Source organism: Pituophis catenifer, unplaced genomic scaffold (genome assembly GCF_029215685.1).
Source record: "Pituophis catenifer annectens isolate HBS135680 unplaced genomic scaffold, rPitCat1.0.hap2 SCAF_1, whole genome shotgun sequence".
NCBI classification, from domain to species: domain Eukaryota; kingdom Metazoa; phylum Chordata; class Lepidosauria; order Squamata; family Colubridae; genus Pituophis; species Pituophis catenifer.
The window spans coordinates 23,312,938-23,338,287 of record NW_027256881.1 but is presented as its reverse complement, the minus strand read 5'-3'; the positions used below and the strand labels follow the sequence as shown (position 1 = coordinate 23,338,287).

The following is a 25,350-nucleotide window of genomic DNA, read 5'->3' as shown; positions in this document are numbered from 1 at the left end:
AGGTTCAAGGTTGACTCAGGTTTCCATCCTTCTGAGGTGGGTAAAATGAGGGCCCAAATTGTTGGGGGCAATATGCTGACTCTGTAAACCGCTTAGAGAGAGCTGTAAACCACTGTAAAGCAATATATAAGTCTAAGTGCTATTGCTATTGCTATTACCTTTCAATAATCATTGGTCATTGCTTAGTGTTCCCTGGTGGTATACCAAAGTTTTTAATTCAATATAGAGCATCCACCAAGTCACTAACATATAGTTATTCACTACAATAACTGTCAGTTTTCTCTCGCATTACAGCAAGTTTAAGGTTCATTATATGGTTTTTGGAATTTTATTCACTTAAAATACATTTCCTAAAGATTGTTCTCTGGTTTTTCAAGTTTGGGATGGGCGGTATTCCCCTTAGTGTATTCTGATATCTGTTCCATAAGAATTGGTTAAAAGTGCACAGAGGGCTCCATGTGCTTCCCAAAAAGTTCTTTGGTGTGTTTTCCTCCCAAGACTTTTAAAAGGTTTTATCAGATTATAATTTTTAGATGTGTCCTAATGATGAAAGGGTTGAAGGACTGCCGACTAATCACATTAAGTTGATTACATTTTAATTAGCTGATATGTCAATGAATGAAATTAACAGGGCACTCGGCCCAAAATACAGTCTTTAACTCAGCAAACATTGCAAATATAAATGGCTTGTATACAACATCCCAGAAAGGAGCTGCTGTAAAAATCTCTATGGCTGTATTTGCACAACATACTGACTTCACTGAATTATGGTTTCATAAAATAATCCAATTATGTGGATTCACACAACATGCTTGAGGAAGTCAGTTTACATTTTAGCTGTTGCATTTGCACAACATAATCCGTTTGGTTGCTGTTATCTGTATGTACATAGATTGTGTACTATATTTACATTAGGAAAGATAAATGTGACTACACTCAGACCTTGAGTTACAAATCAGACAGTATTTTAGCCAAGTTATGGTGTACAGAATCAGCCTATGTTCTTTCTACTCTACTTTAGAGAAGACATAAGCATTATGTTCACCAACTTAGCTTCATCTCTTATTTTATTTGTACACTGGTTCTCTTGTTTGAGGACCACAAAAACTGGGAGCCTATACTGTAGTATAAAACATTAGGATTGTCCATACTTCAGATTTTTTTTTCCCCAGAAATTGTGCTTCAGAATGTGCAAGAACCCAGCATTGCACAAACAGGAACACCTACACTATTCCAAACAAAAGAGCACCATTTGGGGGAAATGTGTAACGTAGTATTTATCAACGCTGGTTCTTTTTGCTGTTTTTGTTGTTGTTAGCATATGTCATTGTTATATTAGCCAGGAGACCACAAAGCTGTTGCAGAGGAGCAGTTTGGCTGCCAATTTACCAGCTGTGTTGTAGGATAGGTTTCTCCAACCTTGGCAACTTTAAGACTTGTGGACTTCAACTCCCAGAATTCCTCAGCCACCAAAACTGGCTGAGGAATTCTGGGAGTTGAAGTCCACAAGTCTTAAAGTTGCCAAGGTTGGAGACCCCTATTGTAGGACACGCTCATGTGCTTCCCAAGGTGTGCCACATGGGGGCGAGCTGAGTTCACATCAGAAAGAAAGATGAGTGGCTTCTTTCTTTCTTAAGAATGGAAAGTAGAGATAGGGTGTTTAACTCCTCAATGAAAAGCAATAAGGAATTAAACACCCTATTTAGTCCTACCATTTTGTCACTCATATATTGCTCTCTGTTAAAATTGTTTTCCCACAACCAAATCAGCTGCATGGCTTTAAAATCATTTGTTCACACTTAGTGCCTTATTAATCCTGCCGTATATTCCTTAAAATGATGTTAAATATTACATTATCAAATGCAACATGTTCTTCAAGAGATGGCTTTCCTTTCTAAAAGCAGTTTATCAAACAAGTTTCTTAAAGGGGAATGTTGTAAAGCTGAAGAAAAGGCTAACCAATGTGTAGACGTGAGGGGAATATATGAAAGAACCAATGGTGAAATGCTACCGGGCGAACCGATAGTGATAAAAACTACCGGTTTGGGGGAACCAGTAGTAAAAAAAAGCTACCAGTTCCTCCGAACCGGTATTTCCAACAATCAGCTGTGCCGCACAATTTAAAATAGCTAGAAAGCAGATAATCCTGCTTTCTAGTGAATCTAGATCGCGTGGCACAGCTGATCCCTCCCTCCTCACTGTTCTACTTACCTTCCCAAGCCTCCTTTTTCTGCCGTTTGGTGTGCACTGTGAATGCGCGCACAGAAAACCGGTGGCAAACCAGTTCAGATTTCACCATTGGAAAGAACTCTTAAATCTCAAAGTCTTATGTTAAGAATAAACTCAGATTCTTAGCAGTATCTATAGGTTTATGTTCTGAAGTCAGGTGTGTATGTGTGTCTTTAAATAATGCTTCTGCTTATTTTATCACATAGTTTCATAGCTTCTACTTGAGAAGGTATCCATAATAATGTTTCAATTGTCCTAAACTCATAATCCTTCAAAGAACCTGGTTCTCCACTACAGGTCTGAATGGAAAAGCAGGGGAAATTATATCCATAGTTCACCATAGGGAATCTCTGGCAAAAGGCATTTATTGTTACAGTTATTTTTAAAACAGAGGCCTGTGGGGTCAAAATCAGCACCCCCGACCACTTTTAGTTAAGCAATACCAGGCTTGTAATACCTTGGAGTTAAGAGACACGATGGAAAGTTACAAAGGGACACAGAAATGAGGACTGTTTTTATCACACGGGGGACTAACAATGGCAAAACACACAAGACAACACTCACCCCAGAGGTGATTTTACTTCCTCTGCTTGCTCTGGGCTCATCACCAAATTAGATTACCTTTCCTTCATCTTCATTGCCCCAGCCCACCCCCACCCCTTCTTGAATACTTCCCTCCAAAATTGGTATTCTTACCACCCCTCCAGGATTTGGATTCCATCTTCAGAATCAAGGACCCATGTGGGAACAAAAAACAAATCGTCTCATTGTTTGGGGGGTGTCTTCTCATCCATGCCCACCCTCTTCCCTCCCCAGATACAGCACATTTCTTCTTCACAACTTCCTTTTCCCCTGATGTCCCCCTCCCTCCCTGAAACACACGAGATGGCTTCTCCCATCAATTCTTTACATTCACAAACAACGAAAGCAGAGGACAATCCCAGTTCCTCAGTCAACACTTTGCATTAAGGCAGCCTCCACCATGTACTGCCGCCTGCTGCCATCTTTCCTTGGAGCTGTCAGTCCAAATTGTTATCTGCCTGAGGGCCTCTTTACCTTGAGGCCTCTTCCTTTAATTCCTTGTTCTTCCGGACCTCCTCAGCATGCTTATCCTTTAAAAAAAAAAAAAAAAAGACATCACAAGATGTGGCTAGCTAGAGTCATCAATTTAGTGGGAAAGGCAAATTCATGCATGAGACTCCCATTTTTTTCCTTTTAACTACCCTGTAATCCCTTGCATTGGGGTGGAGTCAGGGTGATTGAAAGGAGCTGAGTGTTTACTAGCCGAATGCCCTTCCTGACACCTATGCAGACCTCACAGCAGATATTTTCTCTGCACCCAGAGAGAATATCTATTGCTAGGATCAAACTCAGAGCCTTCTGATTGTGAGGTGAGAGCTCCACCTCTAGGTCACCATGCTGCTCATGCATAGGACTCACATGGCTTCCATTAATCTTCTTGAGAAGCTGAATATCTCTGTATATCAATAACCATGAAAGAAAAATAGGGTCATGACTCTCATGTCCCTAGAGACAGCTAGTTGGCTACCATAGAAGCACAATTCCTGGATTCACGCAAGATATATCTGATGGGCCTTTAGCAGCTATTAGCTCTTTGAACTGAAGATAAAAATCCTGAAAAAGGAGTGATCCTGTTTTTCTTCACACGCATTGTAGTCTAGCACACGTGTCTTGATCCGGTGCAACTCACAGCTTCCATCTCCATCCTTACTAGTGTTGACCTCTCACCTTCTCCTGAAGACGTTCCAACATAGCAGCTAAATGTGCCTCTCGGTTCTCCTTGTTGGACTCCATTTTCTGTATCAGCCTCTCCTTGGCAGTTTTGATGAAATTGTTGTTCTCCTCAATGGCTTTCTGGATGACCTCCCGTTCATGTTCCCGTTTTCCTGCCAAATGCTTCAGGAGTTCTGCTTCCTGGTACTGCACCCATAGAATAATATGAGAATGATATACATATATAGGGTGCATTGGCCAAAGGACAATGCAGCAGATCCTAGATTAGATACAGTAGGCTCCAAATAAAACTCAGCTAATAAAATCTATGCTTTACTGGGCTATTTTGCATTGATAACAAGACTGGATCTGATGACTTGATAAAGAAAGAAATTCCAACACCTAAATGACTGATGATACAAAGACAGTGTTAAAAAGTCAAAAATCAGTAGTGGGTTTCAGTAGTCTGTTTGCTGTGTATGTCAGAGTTGGCTAAATTCTGCACCGTTGCCTCCTGCCCTGGCCCAAAACCAAAATTGGAGATGTTTATTGCTAAGAGCTTAGCTAGATGAACACAGCTGGAATATGTCATGGCACAAATATCAGTATATATGTGTGAAGTATGCATCATTCCCTTTATAAGAAACTTTCTATTTTACCTGGTTTAAAATTGGGGATAGATGGCATTCCCAAATGTTGTATCGCTATTTCCTTCTTTTCCTTTTCTAAAATCTTTTGTTCAACCTGACTATGGTGGTTTAGGATTATGTGAACTGTAGTCCAACAGTACATAGCTAAATTGATAAATGGCTAAGGAGACGGATTTCCAATTGCGTTATAGGGATTTTGACATTTGTTAATCTCAGTTTTCCATCCACATTTCTTTTTTGTAATCTGTGTTTATCAAGATACATTTGGGAAGTCTTCTTTCACCTGCTGAATGCTTAAATACAGCAGGAAACCTGTTCAGTGTCACGTATGCTGATTTTTTTATATCCCAAGTCTTCTCTTTGGTCAAAGTAACACTGTTGGGACAAAATCTTTCAATTTAACTTATACCAGTTTCCCTTGCAGGTCAGGATCTCACTTCCCTCTATGTATCCTAAGGGCTATTTTATAAAATACTATTAACCAGCAGCTCAGACAGGCTGGCCTGGCTTTTAATTTGTAAAATGTCAAGTAATTGTAATGAGATGGATCAGATATGACCTTTCAAAGATCACATAGTGCAAAAACAAGTAACCTATTCACAGCAGCACAGCATTTTTTTTAAAAAAAATATTGTCCGTGACCTCATGATAACACTTGGGATAGATTGCTTCCCCTAGTTTTTTGGGGTTTTTTTAAAGAGAATTTGCCCAGAGTTTTGTTTTCTGCTTCTGTCAATATAGCAAGTCTATGTGAAAACTAGATCTGAAAGAACCTCATTTCTTTCAATTCCTACTAGAAATCAGTGGCAAACCACGGCACCCGATTCATTTATACAAAATATCTGCATGTTTTATTTGTACATTTTTTTAAAAAATCTCAAAGTGGTTTACAAAATAATTCAAACAGAAACCTGCTTTAAAGCACTATCAAGCATCTCCACAAGGAATGGTCAAAAAAGTTAAGATGGCATCCATGATCTAAGTCTCAGCTGCAATGCATATAAAATAAGTAGGGCTTTGATCACACCTTCATGGCCACCATCATGATTAAAAGCCTGGAAGAAGAAGAAGAAGAAGAAGAAGAAGAAGAAGAAGAAGGAGGAGGAGGAGGAGGAGGAGGAGGAGGAGGAGGAGGAGGAGGAGGAGGAGGAGGAGGAGGAGGAGGAGGAGGAGGAAGAAGAAGAAGAAGAAGAAGAAGAAGAAGAAGAAGAAGAAGAAGAAGAAGAAGAAGAAGAAGAAGAAGAAGAAGAAGAAGAAGAAGAAGAAGAAGAAGAATGCCTTTGCCCAGTGAAATCCAAACTTTAATTTGTCATGGGTCTACAGTTCCCATGTATATTTATATTCCTGCCTTACATATTTGAAACTTTTCCTGTTCTTGTCCTTTTCCTGATAAATTCTATGCTTATGTAACCTTGCAAAAGTTTTCAAGTGAAGATCAGGGAAAGATACTTGAAGGTATTATTTGTTTGTGTCTTGCCAAATAAAGTTACACCTAGAGGCTGGAAAAAGAGAGGTTTATTTATTGCTATCTGAACGTATCAACTACATGAATGAATCTGTTACATGGGTAACGCAGAGACACAGAGGGGTTTATCAGTCAAAGACACCCAAATATGAATACTTTAATTTATTTTAGCCATTTCTCCTTTGGGCAAATTGATTTTTCTACTCAGTTTTCAGGAGATTGACTTGATCACCTCTGGTTTCATTCATGATGATCCAAACAAGGCCTGTCTTTACAGGGGAACATTAAAGGTAAAGGTAAAGGTTCCCCTCGCACATATGTGCTAGTCATTCCCGACTCTAGGGGGCAGTGCTCATCTCCGTTTCAAAGCCGAAGAGCCAGCGCTGTCCGAAGACATCTCTGTGGTCATGTGGCCGGCATGATTAAACGCCAGAGGCGCATGGAACGCTGTTACCTTCCCACCAAAGGTAGTCCCTATTTTTCTACTTGCATTTTTTATGTGCTTTCGAACTGCTAGGTTGGCAGAAGCTGAGACAAGTAATGGGAGCTCACCCAGTTACGCGGCACTAGGGATTTGAACCACTGAACTGCCGAGCCACTGCGTCCCTTTTAGGGGAACATTACATTATGCATAAGCTTTGTTGAGAGTGGGGTTATCAAAAATGCCTGTTAACAGTAATCTGAGAAGCCTCCTGTGATTTAACAAAGCTACCATAGAAAAGCCCCTTTCTTGGGAAGTCACTCCAAACTTCAAATGGAAGTTGTAAACCTGGATGTAATTTCCAGCCTAAACAGTAGATATATTGGAAGCAAACAAGGAACCCAGGGCTCTAACAAAATATTTCCTAAAGCATTTCCAAGAGGAAAAGAGTGGATAGGATCACTTCTTATGATCAAAGGGAAAGGGAAAGAGTTAACTAGGGATCTAAGCTGAGCCAAGAAAAGGAATTCAGTCATTTCTTTCCCCCACAGTTGTAGTCCAGAAGCTATTCATGACTACCTATCAAGGTCAGGCAGGAACAAGGATGAATGAATAATGCCTCCTAATGGATTATCAATAATTTGTAAACAGGAAAGCATCACCACTTTCTTTCTTCCTGAGATCAGCCCATTCCCCAGAACTGCTTTGTAAGCAGTTGAAGAGCTAACTAACATTTTGTTTGAATTCCTTTCCTCCTCTTTGTTCACAGGAGAAGCTAAAAATGGCTCCCTTCTATATACATTTATGTAAAGCTCATGCCTAAGACTTCAATTATTATGCTTATTTACAAGACTGTATTATATTGCATGTTATGAACAAATGGAATTATTTCTTTTACACTTCACCCATGAATGACATTCATTTGAATTAGACATGATTTTCTTCTATTATTTTATTATTTTAGTGAATATTGAATGTTAATAAAACAAGGCAAGTGTGCTTTTAGAGCATATTTATACATATTGATACCCCCAGGCTTTTAGTCATGGGGGATTTCAACCTGCCGTCCATCGGTGAAGCATCTGAGGTGGCTCGGGAGTTCATGGCTTCCATGATGGCCATGGACCTGACCCAGTTAATTCAGGGCCCCACTCACATAGGAGGAAACACGCTGGACTTGGTTTTCGTCTCTGGTCAGTGGTTGAATGGCTTAGATACAGGGGATATAGTTATTGAACCCTTGTCATGGTCAGACCATTCTCTCCTTAGACTTGACTTCCTGACCGCTATGCCCCACCGCAGGGAGGCGGAACCGATCAGGTGGTTCTGCCCCAGGCGCCTGATGGATCCTGATAGGTTCCGAATGGAGCTTGGGCCATTTCCGGAGACTCTGGCGCGCGACTCAACGGAAGACCTGGTGGCCGCCTGGGATAGGGCGGCCGCTGGTGCTTTAGATCGGGTCGTGCCTTTGCGGCCTCTGACCCGGCGCCGAATCTGCCCAGCTCCTTGGTTCTCCGAGGAGCTGAGGGGGATGAAACGTCGGAAAAGACGCCTAGAGAGTAGTTGGAGGGCCAGTCGCTCCGAATCTGATCGTACACTAGTGAGGTCTTATATCAGGACCTACTTAGTGGCGATAAAGGCGGCGAAGTGTAATTACTTTTCCGCTCTTATCGCGTCGGCAGAAAATCGCCCAGCTGCCTTGTTTAGGGTGACTCGCTCCCTTCTCCATCTGGGAGCGCGGGAAGACACCTTGCAAGGTCGTGCTGAGGATTTTGCGCATTATCTGCACGATAAAGTCGCTCAAATTCGGGAAGGCTTGGACTCTGACTGGGTAGGTACAGGCGGGTTGTCCGAGGTCTGTCTTGAGACGGTTATCTGGGATGAGTTTGACCCTGTGACTCCCGAGGACGTGGACAGGATGCTGGGGAGGTTGAACGCAACCACATGTTTATTGGACCCGTGTCCCTCCTGGTTGGTGCTGGCTACCCGGGAGGTTACACGAGGCTGGCTCCAGAGGATTATAAATGCTTCCTTGAGTGAGGGGTTCTTGCCTCCCGCCTTGAAAGAGGCAGTGGTGAGGCCCCTCCTCAAGAAGCCCTCTCTGGACCCAGCTGTTTTAGCAAACTATCGTCCAGTTTCCAACCTTCTCTTCTTGGCGAAGGTTGTTGAGAGTGTGGTTGCGCGACAGCTCCCGCAGTACCTGGATGAAACCGTCTATCTAGATCCGTTCCAGTCCGGCTTCAGGCCCGGGTACAGCACGGAAACGGCATTGGTCGCGTTGGTTGATGATCTCTGGAGGGCTCGGGACAGAGGTTGTTCCTCTGTTCTGGTCCTATTAGACCTCTCAGCGGCTTTTGATACCATCGACCATGGTATCATGCTGCGCCGGTTGGAGGGGTTGGGAGTGGGAGGCACTGTTTTATGGTGGTTCTCCTCCTATCTCTCCGACCGGTCGCAGTCTGTGTTGGCTGGAGGGCAGAGGTCGACCTCAAGGCACTTGGTTTGTGGGGTGCCACAAGGGTCGGTCCTCTCGCCTCTCCTGTTCAACATTTATGTGAAGCCGCTGGGCGAGATCATCCGTGGTTTTGGGGTGCAGTGCCATCTGTACGCTGATGACACCCAGCTGTACATCTCCACCCCAGACCACCCCAACGATGCCCTTGAAGTGATGTCCCGGTGCCTGGAGGCGGTGCGGGTCTGGATGGGGAGGAACAGGCTCCGACTCAATCCCTCCAAGACTGAGTGGCTGTGGCTGCCGGCGTCCCGATATAGTCAGCTGGTGCCATCGCTGACTTTGGGGGGCGAGACATTGGCCCCCACGGAGAGGGCGCGTAAATTGGGTGTCCTCCTGGACGCACGGCTGTCTTTAGAAGAGCATTTGACGGCCGTGGCCAGGGGGGCTTTCTATCAGGTTCGCCTGATACGCCAGTTGCGCCCCTTTCTGGATCGGGACTCCCTATGCATGGTCACTCATGCCCTCGTTACTTCCCGCCTCGACTACTGCAACGCTCTCTACATGGGGCTCCCCTTGAGGAGCACTCGGAGGCTCCAACTAGTGCAGAATGCGGCCGCGCGGGTACTTATGGGGGCGACACGGCGCTCCCACATGACACCTCTCCTGCGCGAGCTGCATTGGCTTCCAGTGGTCTTCCGAGTGCGCTTCAAGGTGTTGGTTCTCATCTTCAAAGCGCTCCATGGCTTAGGACCCAGTTATTTACGAGACCACCTTCTGCCTCCGATAACCTCCCACCGGCCAACACGCTCCCACAGAGAGGGTCTCCTCAGGGTGCCGTCTGTCAGGCAATGTTGGCTGGCGACCCCCCGGGGAAGAGCCTTCTCTGTGGGGGCACCCGCCCTCTGGAATGACCTACCCCCAGGGATACGACTAATCCCGGACCTCCGGACCTTCCGCTGGGCCCTGAAGACTTTTTTATTTCAGCAAGCCGGGCTGGGTTAAAAATTTTTAATTGGGTGAATTTTATGGGTAACGGGGTTTAAATTGGAGAAGCCTAAGATAATTTAATTTTGTTTTAATGTATTTTAATATTCGTATTGTGTGTTTTTAATTCTGGCTGTTCACCGCCCCGAGTCCTTCGGGAGAGGGGGCGGTATAAAAATTTAATAATTAATTAATAATAATAATAATAATAATAATAATAATAATAATAATAATAATAATATTTCCCCGCTCAATGGGGAAATTTAGCCAAATGGTAATATTGGAAAGCTAAGCTACTGTAGTGCTGAACTGGAGAGCTTAAGGCTCTGAACTAGGAGCAGCCTTTGACAGGGTAACTTTTCAATGATTAGATTAAGCAAATGCTTAAATATCTCAACTGTAATAAAACGTGTATATGAATAGTATCAATTAAGAAAGAGGTTGAATTTGTACAATATGCTTAATCTGGTTTGCATAATTTATTTTTCACATTTTGGAACTGCTCATCTCCTTCACAGAGGGACAATATATTGAACCCTAAACTAACCAAAGAAGCTGGGTTTATACAACACTTTATGGGGGTGGGTGGGAATCCTCTAATCAAGATTAAAATTAGTCACATTCTATTAATGCAGTGGTTCTCAACCTGTGGGTCGCGATCCCTTTGGGGGTCGAACGACCCTTTCACAGGGGTCACCTAAGACCATCGGAAAACACATATTTTCAATGGTTTTAGGAATAATTTTATGGTTGGGGGTCACCACAACATGAGGAACTGTATTAAAAGGTCGCGGCATTATGAAGGTTGAGAACCACTGTATTAATGGAAACACTAAGCCCTTACCTGATCCATCTAGTACATTGAGTGAACTCAGCCAGGGAATGCAAAATTGTCACTTTTTCAAATTCATTGTAATGTTTAGTTAGAACACAGGAAATTAGAAACTATATATTGTCTTCTACAGCAGAGTTCCCCAACTTGGGACTCTTCCAGGTGTTGGGCTTAGTTCCACAGTTCCCAACCACTATGGCTCTGTGAAGAATTCTATAAATTGATGTCCATAATTCTGAAGGCATCCAAACAGGGGAGATTTTTTTTCTGGAGTAATTTGATATAATCCTGAGAACCATCTTTATTTTTCTAGAACAACATTTCACATTTTTCCTGGCATTAAAAAGAGTGGGCAGATTCCCTGTTGGTTTATTCAACATAATCAATTTGTCCTCTACAATGTCTAAACTATTTACCAAGGTTGATGCCATTGGGAAAAGCAAAGACTAAAGCCCTACTCTACAGAATGACAGGGAGAATCCTCAAAACAGGACAGTTAATTCAATGGATTTTGAATGAGTGAATAATATGCTTTACTATCCAAAGCGGTGGCCTGCTGTTACCATAAAGCCCATTAAATTTCTTAACCGCACTGTGGATATCATGCAGGTGCAAATTATTTCTCACCTTACGTCGTTCCTCAGCAGCTTCTAGCTTCTTCTGGATCTCCTCCAATGAAGGGTCACGCCGCCGAGGCAGGGAGGCATTGAATTCAGGGATTCCATCAAAGGACGGTGGCTTAAGGATAACCTCAAAGGATTGTCCTGAGGTGCGCTTGTTGAGTTCAATGACCTCCATGTCAGATATGACACACCAGGTCAGGTCTACAGTGTCTACTAAACAAAAGGGGGAGAAAAGCTGAAGAATCAGTGTGCCAAAAAGCAGTTAAACTAGCAATGGGCAGAATTACTCTAGGCCACAGAGAAAACTATAGGGAAATCTGTATCTCTCAGGGGATCTGAAGTTTCTCCTGCAACATTGAGGTCCTTTGGTACAGACATGATGGGATTCATCAGCAAAGAAGTAGGCATGAAAGGAAAAAGTTTCTAAGTTTGGAAATCAGTGTGTGCAAAATCCCTTCTTTGGTGCCTATTCTTCCATCATGCTGGCAAACGACACTGAGCCAGAGATAAAAATGAAGCAGTATATTTCTTCTTAAAGACTGAATTCACATAGCTCACTTTATTGGCTCAGCTAGAAATCTAGCAGCTGCACTAGAGCTACATGAAAGTTGGTTAGCTTAGCTGTTTTTTCCACACAGCAAAAAAAACCCCAAAATAATAACTTTCTTAGCAAGAATATTAGTTTCCATTTACCTTCATATTTATATGACGGTTTATTTAAAGGATCTGAGAGAAAGCAGGAACAGAAGAGGGACACCAGGGGGAGCTCTTTCATTTTTTCTTTGTAGGCTGTGTGAAACAAGAACATTAAAACACAATTACAAAAAAGGAGGCTTTATTAGCAATTTCCCTGGCATTTGTTCCTGGCCTGTGGGGAGTTTTTCCCCGCTTTCTTGCTCATCTCATGGCAGACATGAAAAGTAATGGAGGAGGTGGGGGAGAGGGAGAGTTGTTATTGGCTTCATTTTCAGATGCTGAGTTCTCCTAATGCTTCTATACAAAATTCATAGTACAGTTGAACTTGAAATGCTGTGTGTCCACGCCTGGTGATTGCATCTCAAAAGGAAGTTCTGGAACTGGGGAAAGACAGGAAACATGCAGCCATATAGACAGTAGACAAATCAATTAGTTAATTTGGTGCAGTGGTGGGCTGCAACTGGTTTAATGACCGATTCTGTAAGTGTGCACTTGGCGCGCATGTGCGTCTAACGCGCCCGCACACAGAGTTCAAAATACAGCAATTTGAAACTCAGTTGCTTACCTTCTAAGGCAGCCCCGGTAAGTAGAACACCGGAGGCGCAGAAATCAGCTGTGCCGCGCGAATCAGCTGATCCAAAAAGAAGGAAATATAGGAGAGGATAGGGCAGGGGCAGGTGGGTGGAGCCAGCTGATCGTTGGAACTACCGATTCATCTGAACCAGTCCGAACCGGCAGCAGCCCACCACTGATTTGGTGCCCCATGGTGTTTAGAAGTTTTCCAGCAAATTTGCAAGGAGAGAATTTAAATAGATGATTGATCTGAATTCCTCTAGGCATGGGAGGAGGAAAAAATCCCTGAATGATTTCTCCATTTCCTCTGAGCTATGCCAATTTTATTACTGCTAAAATATCCCATGGGAAACATTTACTCTTGATATCTTCCTTGAGGATTTAACTAAAGCATGGGAAGCCAGGGAGACAGCAGATCTCTGATGTGAGTATGGAAGAGTGAAAGACACAACACTAACACGTGCTGTCTCCTTTTTTGGCTACTTTACAACTAAACCAGTGCATGAGCACTATACTCCAGTTGAGAGAATTTCACTAGGATTCTCTTTTCCTTTGCAAGGATTTGCAGAAGCAAATTTGCCAGCATCAAATTAAATAAGAACTGGTAGGAGAAATTGGAGAATTTCTCTATTGAGACAATTTTTCAATGAAAGTCAAAAAAAAAAAAAAGATACAGAAAAGAATTCTTTGCTGCCAGCTAGTGTCGATCTGATTGCTCTCTAATTAGTTTAGTACAGTGACTGGTTGGGAAATTTTGGGAATTAAAGTTCATGCATCTTCAAGTAACTTCAAGATGAGGGCAGCACATCTTTCCCCTTCTGTCTTAGTCACTTTTTACAGAGGCACGATTGAGAACATTTTAACAGGCTGCACCACTGTTTGGTTTGGTGGCAGCAGTGTCTCAGATAGAAAGTCCATACAGAGAGCGGTAAGGACAACCAAGAAGAATACTGTTTATAAGCACTATATGCTTAGAGCTCAAAGCATTGTCAGAGACCCCACACACCCACTTTATGCTCTGTTTCTGTTGCTCCCCTCTGGGAGGAGGTTTTGAAGTATTTCTAGCAGGACTACCAGATTCTGTAACAGCTTTGTTCTCTATGCCACCCGTCCGGTAAACTCGCAAGATTCATTTTTCTCGCCATGTACATGTATACATCTGGACTAGACTGTGTTGTTTCTCTGTGTCGTATAATATATGTGGGTATATGCATAATTTTGTGTTTGTTTGCTTCTTTATGTTGTCATGTTTATGTACTGTATATTGGAGGTGGTAACCCTTTGAAAGCTGTATGCAATGAAATTTCATTTTAATGTATGCCAATAGTGTACATTCAAAGTGACAATAAAGTCGTTCTGTTCTATTCTATTCTATTCTATTCTATTCTATTCTATTCTATTCTATTCTATTCTATTCTATTCTACTCTACTCTACTCTACTCTACTCTACTCTACTCTACTCTACTCTAAACACTAGATTAATGGCCCTTTGTGTGGGCACAGTGTGTAAACCAGTGGTGAAATCCAATTTTTTTTACTACTGGTTCTGTGGGCGTGACTTGGTAGGCGTGGCAGAGGAAGGATACTGCAAAATCTCCATTCCCACCCCACTCCAGGGGAAGGATACTGCAAAATCCCCATTCCCTTCCCACTCCTGGGGGAAAGATATTGCAAAATCTCCAGTTCCACCCCACTCTGAGGCCAGCCAGAGGTTGTATTTGCCAGTTCTCCGTACTACTCAAAATTTCCACTACCGGTTCTCCAGAACCTGTCAGAACCTGCTGGATGTCACCCCTGGTGTAAACAGAGCCATTTTCTCTCATATGAATTCTTTTTAAATTTCCCAACCGCCAAATTTAGGTATTATCTGATAACAGAAAACTGCATCCATGTGAAATCTGCTGCCCTATCCTGTTAGGCTCTGTGTCTTCTCCCTTTCCAAATGTCACCATCCAGTGGGAAACCTTCCTCCCATCCCACAAACGATGCAGAGATAGGATGGCCATGTGGTTGGAGAGGTAGCAACTTTCCCTGTTATATGGAACATCGTTTAGCCTGGAAAAACCAAAAAGGTTGGTTCTCTTTGCTGATCCAGTAAGTCTGCTGAATGGCTGTCCAGTAGGCTTACATGGCCAATAGTCATACAAAACTCCAAAAGCCCAATAATCACAATCTCCAGCTACAGTATTCCTACAGGGAAAAGAGGGGAAATAATAATATAGAAGAAAAACCAGAGATGGAAGAGTGGTGCCAAAACAAGTCTTAATTGGCCAATGGACACTGAGCTGACCCCATTTTCCTGTGCCACTGAAAGCATGGGCATTGAAGTCAGTCTAAAACGGGATCTCCAACCTTGGCAACTTTAAGACTTGTGGACATCAACTCCCAGAATTCCTCAGCCAGCTTCAATTCTGGGAGTTGAAGTCCACAAGTCTTAAAGTTGCCAAGATTGGAGACCCATGGTCTAAAGGGTTACCCTACTAAAAGGTCATGCTACTGTAACACCTGCAGAGCTAAGAGTGGCATACGGCAACATTATAAGGATATAGCAGAGTAAAGGTATTATTGGGGATATATACTATGTTCAAAGGCCAATGGAGGAAAGCTCTGAAAAGTGAGCATTCCCATACCTGCCAGTGTCATGGTTTCTGCTGTTCTTAGTATCCTGCTGCTTTGGTGGCTGTCAAGGGGGACGATTGCAACCGGTGGAGAAGAGCCTACCAGCAACCTGAGGAGACAAGCAAAAGACAAAGCGACACATGAGTGAATTTCAGTTTGCTTCTGTCCTTTTAAGGAAACAAGGGATTTGCAAGGGGATACAATCTGCAAGACACTACAAGTCAAAAGGGAATTTCCCACAAAGATAGAATAGAATAGAACAACAGAGTTGGAAGGGATCTTGGAGGTCTTCTAGTCCAACCCCCTGTTTAGGCAGGAAATCCTACACCACTTCAGACAAATGGTTATCCAACATCTTCTTAAAAACTTTCAGTGTTGGAACATTCACAACTTCTGGAGGCAAGTTGTTCCTCTGATTAATTGTTCTGTCAGGAAATTTCTCTTAGTTCTAGGTTGCTTCTCTCCTTGATTAGTGTCCACCCATTGCTTCTTGTCCTACAGTAGTCAATAGTTTGACTCCCTCTTCTTTGTTGCAGCCCCTGAGATATTGGAACACTGCTATCATGTCTCCCCTAGTCCTTCTTTTTATTAAACTAGACATGCCGAGTTCATGCAATCGTTCTTCATGTTTTAGCCTCCAGTCCCCTAATCATCTTGGTTGCTCTTCTCTGCACTCTTTCTAGAGTCTCAACATCTTTTTTACATCGTGGCGACCAAAACTGAATACAATATTCCAAGTGTGGCCTTACTAAGGCATTATAAAGTGCTATTAACACTTCACGTGATCTTGATTCTATCCCTCTCTTTATACAACCTAGAACTGTGTCCTAGCCTAGAACTAGATCTCAAGCTGTTCACCTCAGCAGCTTCACGATCCTTCCAGCAGGCATTAGATTCAGTTCAGCTCTGTATCATCTCCCCAATTTTCCTATGTTCCATTTAAGCATAGATTCCTTATTTTAACTCTGAACAACAAAGGACCCAATCCTATTTTTGTCTAGTATAATATGTTGTGAAATGGCCCAGTATTGGTCTGCTGGAATATGAATAGTTTAACTCCGTGTTTCTCAATGCCCAGAATTCCTCCATCAGCATTTGAAGCTGTTGAAGTCCACATATCTTAAAGTTGCTAAGACTAAGTTTCAATAACTGATAACCTCCAGTTGAGGGATGGCCACAAAGATACAGGACCCAGAAATGCAGGGCTTTTGATGTGGAAGTGCTAAACGTCTTCAACTCTTAGATGCAAACCAAAATTACATGCATTTCAGAATTCTGTGACTTGTTTCCCTAGTTGTTACTTGATGCATTTAAAGATCAACAAGTCAAGCGTAAAAAGGGCTCTTTAATCTTTTAATTTCTGCCTATTTGGCCAGTTGAAGATCAATCTTTTTTCTATTCCATGGAGAAACACAACATGGGGCTGCCCTTGAGGACCACTCGGAGGCTTCAGCTGGTGCAAAATGCAGCCGCGCGGGTTGTGATGGGAGAATCCCGATACTCCCATGTTACACCCCTCCTGCGCGGTTTGCATTGGCTACCGGTTGCCCTCTGGGTGAGATTCAAGGTGCTGGTGTTGACCTATAAAGCCCTACATGGCTTAGGACCAGGATATTTGGCGGACCACCTACAGCCAGCAACAACATCCCATCACCCGGTTCGCGCCCATAGAGAGGGCTTACTCAGGGTGCCGTCGGCTAGACAGTGGCGGCTGGCGGCCCCCAGGAGTAGAGCCTTCTCGGTTGGGGCGCCCACCCTCTGGAATCAACTCCCCTTGGAGCTCCGACTAGCGCCCGACCTTCACACCTTCCGCCGGGAATTAAAAACCTGGCTTTTCAAATCCCTTGACCTGGTCTGATGATGGGGTTTTAAGGGTTTTAATGGGTTCATTTTAAAATTTTTAGATTTTAGTCTTTATTTTTATTGTGGCTTGTGTTTTATTGTTGTGAGCCGCCCTGAGTCCATTGTGAGATAGGGCGGCATATAAGCCGAATAAATAAATAAATAAATAAATAAATAAATGAATGAATGAATGAATGAATGAATAAATAAATAAATAAATAAATAAATAAATAAATAAATAAATAAATAAATAAATAAATAAATATTTCATAAAGGTAGCATTAAATCATCTTCTTTTAACCACCCCATAATCCTTTGTGGGGTGGAGTGTGGGCAACTGAATGGAGCTAGCAGAATGTTTATTGGCCGGATGCCCTTCCTGTTACCAATGTGTTGTGTCTCGGGATCAGCTTGGCTGCGCTTCCGGGTTGCAATGGCCCCAGCCGGTGGTTTCTAGATTCTACCAATAGGTGGCTGGGGCTTAGGACCAATGGCTGGCCGGGGTTTTAGGTCCAATCAGCTTTGTTGGCCACCTACTCCACCTAGTGGCCAGCCTGGAGTGGAAGCCCAAAACAATATATATTCCCGGTCTGTTCCTGGCTACAGTGAAGCTTGTTCTAGTCTTTTTTACTTGCTTTTAATATGGAATAAAAGAAAGTTGAAGTTACTTGGTGTCGCCTGGCTTCATTGGAACCCACTACATTTCACAATGCAGTGTTTTGTTCAGCTGATATATTCTCAGTGAACCCAGAGACAGAAATATCTGCCTCTACCTAGGATCGAACTCACAGTCTCCTGATTGTGAGGCAAGAGCTCCACCTCTAGGCCACCGCACCACTCATAAAGGTAGCATTAAATTACTTCTGCCTTCTGCCTTCTGCCACCGACAGTCTCCCACCGGCCAATACGCTCCCACAGAGAGGGACTCCTCAGGGTGCCATCGGTCAAACAGTGCCAACTGGCGACCCCCAGGGAGAGAGCCTTCTCTGTGGGGACACCTGCCCTCTGGAATGAACTGCCCCCAGAGATTTGTATGATCCCTGACCTATGTACCTTTCGCCGTGCCCTTAAGACTCTACTGTTTCAACAGGCTGGGCTGGCTTAAGAACGGATTTTAATGGGTGTTCTGGTTTTTAATATAGGGCCAAATCATTTAATCTGTTTTAAACTGTTTTTTAAATTTTATAGATATACATGTTTTAGTATGGCTGTACACCGCCCTGAGTCCCTCGGGAGAAGGGCGGTGTAAAAATGTAAATAATAAATTAATAAATTAATAAATTAAATGCCTTTGGCATATGTTTAGACACACTTCTCGTCGCCTCAATCATCAGCAGTGTAGTTTTCTCTTTGTTTTATCATGCCATCATTCCATCACCAGAGTCTGGAACCAATGAGTGTCTAGATGGTGAACAACAGGCCATGACTCAATCTGAGCAAAACAAGAGTGACTTCCCAGGTAGTACATCTCCTGATAAATGTAGTGTGCATCAAGGGAGTCTTCCTGGACTGATGGCTCCTATCAAAAAGCATGTGGCAACTGTGGCTGGAAGGGCTTTTGCACAAATCCATCTTGTGTGGCAACTGCACCCATTCGTGGACTGGGAGGCTCTGTTCATAGTCACTCATGCCTTGGTCACTTCCCAATTGGACTGCTGCTGCTCTAGGAGTATCTGTCCTTGAAAAACACTCAGAAGTTTCTGCTGGTTCAGAATGCAGTGGCATGCACTGTTCCAGGTATACCAAGGTTCTCTTGTGCTACACCGCTACTGTGCCAACTGAAATGGTTCTCTGGGTGCTTCTGGGTGCAATTCGAGGTTCTAATTATCATGTTTAAAACCCTACATCAGTGATTCTCAACCTGTGGTCCACAGACCCCTGGGGGGCCATGATGTCATCATAAGGCAGGGGTCAGTAACCCGCAGCTCTGGAGCCACATTGGCTCTTTCATCTCTCTGCTGCAGCTCCCTGCCACCGGTCAGCTCCACAATTGATAGGGCTTTCGGTTAGGACAGGTGGAGGAAAAAGGACACCGCTCTAGGAGGAGACTCTATGGTGAGGGAAAGGACACCATGCTAGGTGGAGAACCGAACTTCCAGTTGGCTCCAGAATTGAACGGGGGACTTCTGGTTAGGAGCTTTGTGGCTCTTGAGTGTTTAAGGTTGCCGACCACTGTCATAGGGGGTCCGTGAAGGCTTGAAGAAATGTTATGATTTAAATGAGGGTGAAAGTGATTTAAATCTTGAGTTAAGTCTTGGCGGTCCGTGGCCATGGCCTGTGGCCACAAAAGGTATTTAAAGGGAGTCCGTGGTGAAGAAAAGGGATAGATAACTTGCAGGATGGCCTCTCTCTGAGGGTTTCTGTCCATCCCACCAGGCACAATAGAATGTGGGTATTCCAGGTCCCCTCTGCCCAATATTATTTGGTGGGACCTAGGAGATGTGTCTTCACTGTTGTGACGTTTGGTATGGAGCATCCTGACCTCTGAGATCAAGAGGGCCACAACTCTCTTGGCCTTCTGGAAGGCTGCGATGACCGACATGTGATGTTTCAGGTGCTTGGATGGGATATTGAGCCAATATAAGTGTAGTTGCATCATGAGTCTGTAATGCTGCCCTGGCTATTGTGTTATGGTTACTTTAATATTGTTTCCTTTTTGTGTTTAGAGGCTTTATAATATACTTTTCTGGATTTTTATTAGCCAGCCATGGCTATGTTCAAGAGGCAGCCGTACAAATTCTGTAAATCAATAAAACTCATGTGAACTATCAAGATTAGGTATCTGGATTTCATTCAGTTGCAGAGATCCTTTTTAAAGAAGTCGAAGAAGCACACTAAGCAATGCTGACTTGGGGCCATTTGAGAGTTTGAATCAGTCTTGGAACACATTGGCACCGTGTCTGGGGTGACTCCAGTGCATGAACACAGCTCTCACAGCAGGGAGGGAGAAGGCAGCTCAAACAAAAGGACTTTTTCAATAGAAGAAATAACAGATGGAACTGCTTCACCCAGAAGCAATTTAAGATGCTTCTGCCTTTTAAGAAAGTTGTAGTGATCGTGAAAAGGGACTGGCAAACAAAGCCCATTGGATACAGATATGGTGCTGAGCCATAAAATGGCCTAGTATATATGCAAATTCAGATGGTTGTAATTTATTCATCAAACCATGGTTACATGAATCAGATCATAATGAGACAGGGAGGAGGAATAACAAGAAAATTGGAAACACATTTTTTTTAATAGTAAGCCAGTTTAAGATGTTGGAGTACTTAAATTTTCAGCTGAAAGAATCATTCAGTTCTGTGTGGACACAAGAGATGTTTTAGATTCAGTCCTTCTCATATAATGTAGACCAGGGGTGTCAAACTTGATTTCATTGAGGGCCGCTTCAGGATTGTATTCGACCTTGGGGGCCAGGGTGGGCGTGGCCAGGGTAGGCGTGGCCAGCTTGACGCCACTTGTATCAGGGGGCGTCTGTAGTGGCCTGAGCGCTCTGCCAGCGAAAACGGGCTCCAGAGCTCCATTTTCAGCTGCAACGGCCTCCTGCCGCCCTCTGCCAGTGAAAACAAAGCTTGGGGCAGTACAGCCCCCCCAGCTCTGTTTTCACTGGCAGAGGGCAGCAGGAGGCCATCGCAGCTGAAAATGGAACCTGGGAGGGCTGCACGCGGCCCTCCTGAACTCCATTTTTGCTGGCAGAGGCACCATAGACTGGTCCTTTGCTGTTTCTAGGGTGGCCCCGCAGGCCAGATTGAAGCACCCTGTGGGCCAGATCCGGCCCCTGGGCCTTGAGTTTGACACCCCTGATATAGACTAATGCCCTGCTTCCAGCAATGACTAGTTTGATCGTATATGCATGGATACTTCCAGATGCTGCTACAAGAAACTCTGGAAAAAAGCAGTGTTCCATACGTTCATTCTTTGTTCATTTGATTTGACCCAGATTTTGTGAAACCATAAGGATCATCCCACTAATTACAAGACGCAATAGGATGCAGCAGTGAAGATGAAGCTTTCCAGTTTACAGTGAGTGTAGGTTGGAAAATGAACTCTTAATCCATTTCTATAAGCAACACATAAATTGGACTTTGAACTACAAGGGCTTTGAACTACAAGGCTACAATAAAACTACAATAAAACTAGAACTACAATAAAAACTTACCATTACTTATTATTAGATGGCTTTTTCTCAACCATTAGAAGATATGTAATTCTCAGTCTTTCAAAAAAAAAAAATCTTTAGAATCCCATTTGTGAAAGAATTCCATTTGCCTGGAATTCTCAGCTAAGTCTCATTGAGCAGGGGTCCCCAACCTCTGGTCGGTGGCATGCCAGAAACGGGGCCACACGAAATCCATGGGATGCAGGGCAGCATGTGAAACCACGCCCCCTCCGTTCCACGGAAAAACCTCTCTCCATGGAAACGGCCCCTGATGCCCAAAACGTTGGGGGCTACTGTCGTTGAGGACAGAATATTTGCAGCAGGTAAGTACAAAAGAATGATGGAGTACAGAAGTAGAGATCCAAAAAAGGTAGTTAGATTTTAGCTCATCAATTCAAAAACTCAAATTTGCTAAACCGGAGTGGGCCGGGGGGGGCATTTCCAGGACTGCTTGCTTGCTCCCAAAAAACATTGTGTAAGTCAGTTTTAGACCTGAGTATAGGAACAATGCTGTATTTATTTCCCAAAACCAATGAGGATTGCTCTTGCGAAAGGAAGCACATGTTCCAAATTGCTTCCTCCCCTCTCCCCATGATAACTTCCCAGGAGTGGGCCATGACACTGAGAAAGACAAGGGTGCCTCTTAGGATTCATGCTAGTTTAAAAATGTTTTTTTTTGTTTGTTTTGTTTTTACCTGCTTGAATTACAACACCCAAAAGTCCTCTTGCTAAATCTTAAGCCTCTAGAATTTGACTGGGGATTCCTCCAGGTGAAAAAAGTGGAGTTTGCACACCACCTCAGAAAAATTCCTGCTGCTCCGCTTGGAAGACATGTTCTTCATGCAAAACTTCATTCCTCTGACAGCATCCCAAGCCTCTCTGTCTCTGTCCCCACCTCCTTCTAGCCTCAAAAACCTCTTCTTCCTTCATGTAAAGGAAATCCCTGTTTCTACAAATGGGGTCATCGCAGCAGCCCCCTTCCTTCCTTTTCATTCAAGACCTATTAGCAGACATGATTCAGTCCCCAAGATCCATGGCTCTTCTTTCCTTTGTTAGGAGATCATGCGCTCAGCGTTTTCACCGGCAGCTCTGGGGACTGGCTGCGATCTGCCCCCAGTCTCTCTTCATCACTATCCCTTTATTGCTAAGCCCCCGTGCTTTTGTTCCTGGGAAAGAGCTTTGGATCAAAAAGCCGGCTTGGGAGGTGTGGGGCTGGCTGGGAGGCGAACCCACAGAGTGAGCCCTAGGCTTTTGAAATGCTGCTGTCTTACCAATGGCTCCACCAGGCATGCTGTGGTGCTTTGGTCGATAAGGGAGGGAGGGAGGCGGAAGCCACAGCCCTGTACTGTATAATGTGGGATGAGCTCACAGCAGCTGAAAGCAGGCAGGGAGGAGGAGAAAGAGGAGGGCACGATAAGGACCTGACACTGCAGCCTTGTCCAAAAAGGACAAGCTGGAGAACTTACAGACATTTTGCATCTGTACAAAATGGGCTTATTTCATTAACTATCGGACACCTTTCACTCTCCTGAAACTAAGTGCTCATATATTTCCAAACACAGAGACATAACCCAGAAGGACCCTGCTATCTCCGCTGTGACATTTTTAATGTCATATATATAAATCCTATATATTTCTTCCCTTTCGTGATCTTTTAAATTTCTTTCTTTTTTTAACCCAACAACCTTGCATTCGTACTTTTTAGATCTTTATGCTGCTATTCCCTTCACTGAAATATTTCCCTTTACTTTGTCTTTATTTTGATTTTGCTCTGTGCCTTTTCTTTTATCTTTGACTTTGTTCTTTCATTTGGTGGTTGTACGAACCTTCTCAAGAGCTGTGGTGGCTGGACCGCAGGGTTAGGTAATAAAGAAGCGAATCGATTTCCACACAAAAGTGATTTTAAAAAATTTAAAGAGAAAACAGCTGTTGCTCCCCCTTCAGTAACTATTCCATCCCACACCCATTTAAGATAAATGCCATGGAAGTGGGAGAGGCCTCTCAGCCTTCATCTCCAGATGTGGGAGAGAAAGAGAGAGAGAAAAAAGCTCACATGCTGATTCCTATTTTTCTAAAAATATAAAATAAAATCCACCATTACTAATATATACCACAGGCTCATCACACAGGTATGAATGTCTGTTTTCTCTCCTTTAAACATTTCTGTTTCTATTTTTACCAATAACTTGGCACCTCTCCCTTTTCCAGGTAAGACACTGCCCACCCCTGACAAATAATTGCAGTTTTTGTTCGGCATTTGAAGAACTGACTAGGAGGGAGAAAAGATGGAGGGCTGGCCTTCCTTTGGATACCACCAATGAAATCAAAAGGAAGGAAGCAGTGATGGAAGGAAGATGGCTCTCCTGCCATGAGGTTACCTGTAGCAAAGACATTATCTGAAAATATAAAGGAAAGGGGAAGAGAGCAAAGGGTTGGTGCTGTTGAACATGTTATGCTTACTTACCTCATGCCACAGAAATCTGATTTTATTGCTTTTACCTACATGGGAGGAATTTCAGTGCAGGCAGGAAAGGTTACATTTGCAGTCCACCTGCATTTGATAACATGTGACTTGTTGGGAAACCTATACCAATCAAAGCATCCCATGTGTGCACTTGTCATTTCCAATCATTCTTTTCTGCCCTCGAGCTATTTGGAAAGCACTCTGCACATGATCCCAGGGTTTATCATTGTAATGCTTCACATTTGCCAAGGTTGTCTGATGATGATTAAAACAGAGTCCTCGGGAAGAAAACCCCTCTGACAGTTGACTGATATTAAGCTCTGATGCCCTCTCATCTTTTATCCTAAATCAGAGCAACTTCAAGATATGAAAAGCATAAAATAGAAGTGGGCTGATCGGCATCAGTGAAATCTGGGGTGAAAAAGGGATCATGTCATGAATTGGGAAAGTTCCAGCCAGAAATGGAATCAAAAGGCTTTGGAATAGTCTGAGGATGTCCGTAGGCAGTTGGAGGTATTTTTTGGGATTGGGGGCAGTAGGCAGAGAAAAAAACTAAAACAATTGCTATAGAAAGATTCAGCCAATAAATATTAACATTTAGCCGAAGGAAATGCACAGAAAGAGCATTTCCAAATTAATAGTGCTAACTTTGTACCGATATTAGAAGACTATAAAAACTCCACAATTCTCCCTTTGGGGAAAAAATCCGCTAGGTTGTCTACCAACAAAACCAAATTTGACCATTCCTACTTTTAAAAAAATGGTTGTTGTTTTTTTAGACACAAAGAAGTCCAAATGCTTTTCTTTCAGGGGGGCGGGGTGAAATTAATATTGGATTTGCTGGGTAAGAACAGGCTTAGAAAACTACTAAACTGACCCTCCCTTTGACCACAGGAAATTTATGCAGCCATTCCTCCTCTGGTTTCTCAAGTTTCAGCAATAAGTAGCCCAGGTTGAAGACAAGAAACTTTCTATCAACATAAAAATAATAAAGAGAGAAAGCCAGGATGTTTCAGAAACCTGAATTCCACATCCAATTAACTTGGCTATTCTTTCCTGCCCCCTGAAAGCATTCTGCCATAAAAGCAGCCTTGCCCATTGTTAGTTTGTCTGGATCATGGTGAGTTCGTTGCAAATTTGCAAGAGAAGAAACAGCTGCGAAGAGGAAGAAAGAAATGTTCTGTAACTATCCACTGCCCCCCCCCAAAAAAGTGCCTCCATCCAGAGCAAAAATGGCTAGATGCAAAAGATCTCCAAAGCAACTCTTATTTGTCCCTGTGATAATACCCATGTTCTCCTTTTGAGGAAAACTTGTGGCATTTAAGATTAAAATATAACCTCACAGAGAATGGGGGCATTGTCTCTAAATGAACTCTATTTCATGAAAGCTGCTGTCATATAAATGTTTGTCTTTAAGATGTCACCAGACTTTACTTGTTACGGTCTGGGAGCTGTTTTCCACAATGTCGCTGATCTAAAATTACTGATCTCTCACAGCCCAACATCCCAAGGGCTTCAGATTTTATATTGCATCACAAGACACTAAACAAGTTATGTGAAATGTATTACACAAATTACAAGTAATAGGAAGCAGCTATTTCTTG

General features: G+C 43.2%; 1 protein-coding gene across 2 annotated transcripts in view; it reads right to left on the bottom strand.

Annotated features, from left to right (window-relative positions):
- Positions 1–3,059: 3,059 nt before the first annotated feature.
- Positions 3,060–25,350, bottom strand: part of STMN4 (stathmin 4) — a 47,447-nt gene continuing 25,156 nt past the window's right edge. For both annotated transcript variants that reach the window (XM_070946991.1, XM_070946980.1), the window contains exons 2-6: positions 15,293–15,390; positions 12,087–12,182; positions 11,398–11,606; positions 3,979–4,170; positions 3,060–3,341 (exon numbers count right to left, since the gene is read on the bottom strand). In XM_070946991.1, coding sequence (XP_070803092.1) covers positions 3,282–3,341; positions 3,979–4,170; positions 11,398–11,606; positions 12,087–12,182; positions 15,293–15,305 — 570 coding nt within the window. In that variant the 5' untranslated portion in view covers positions 15,306–15,390 and the 3' untranslated portion in view covers positions 3,060–3,281. The remainder of the gene's footprint in view (positions 3,342–3,978; positions 4,171–11,397; positions 11,607–12,086; positions 12,183–15,292; positions 15,391–25,350) is intronic.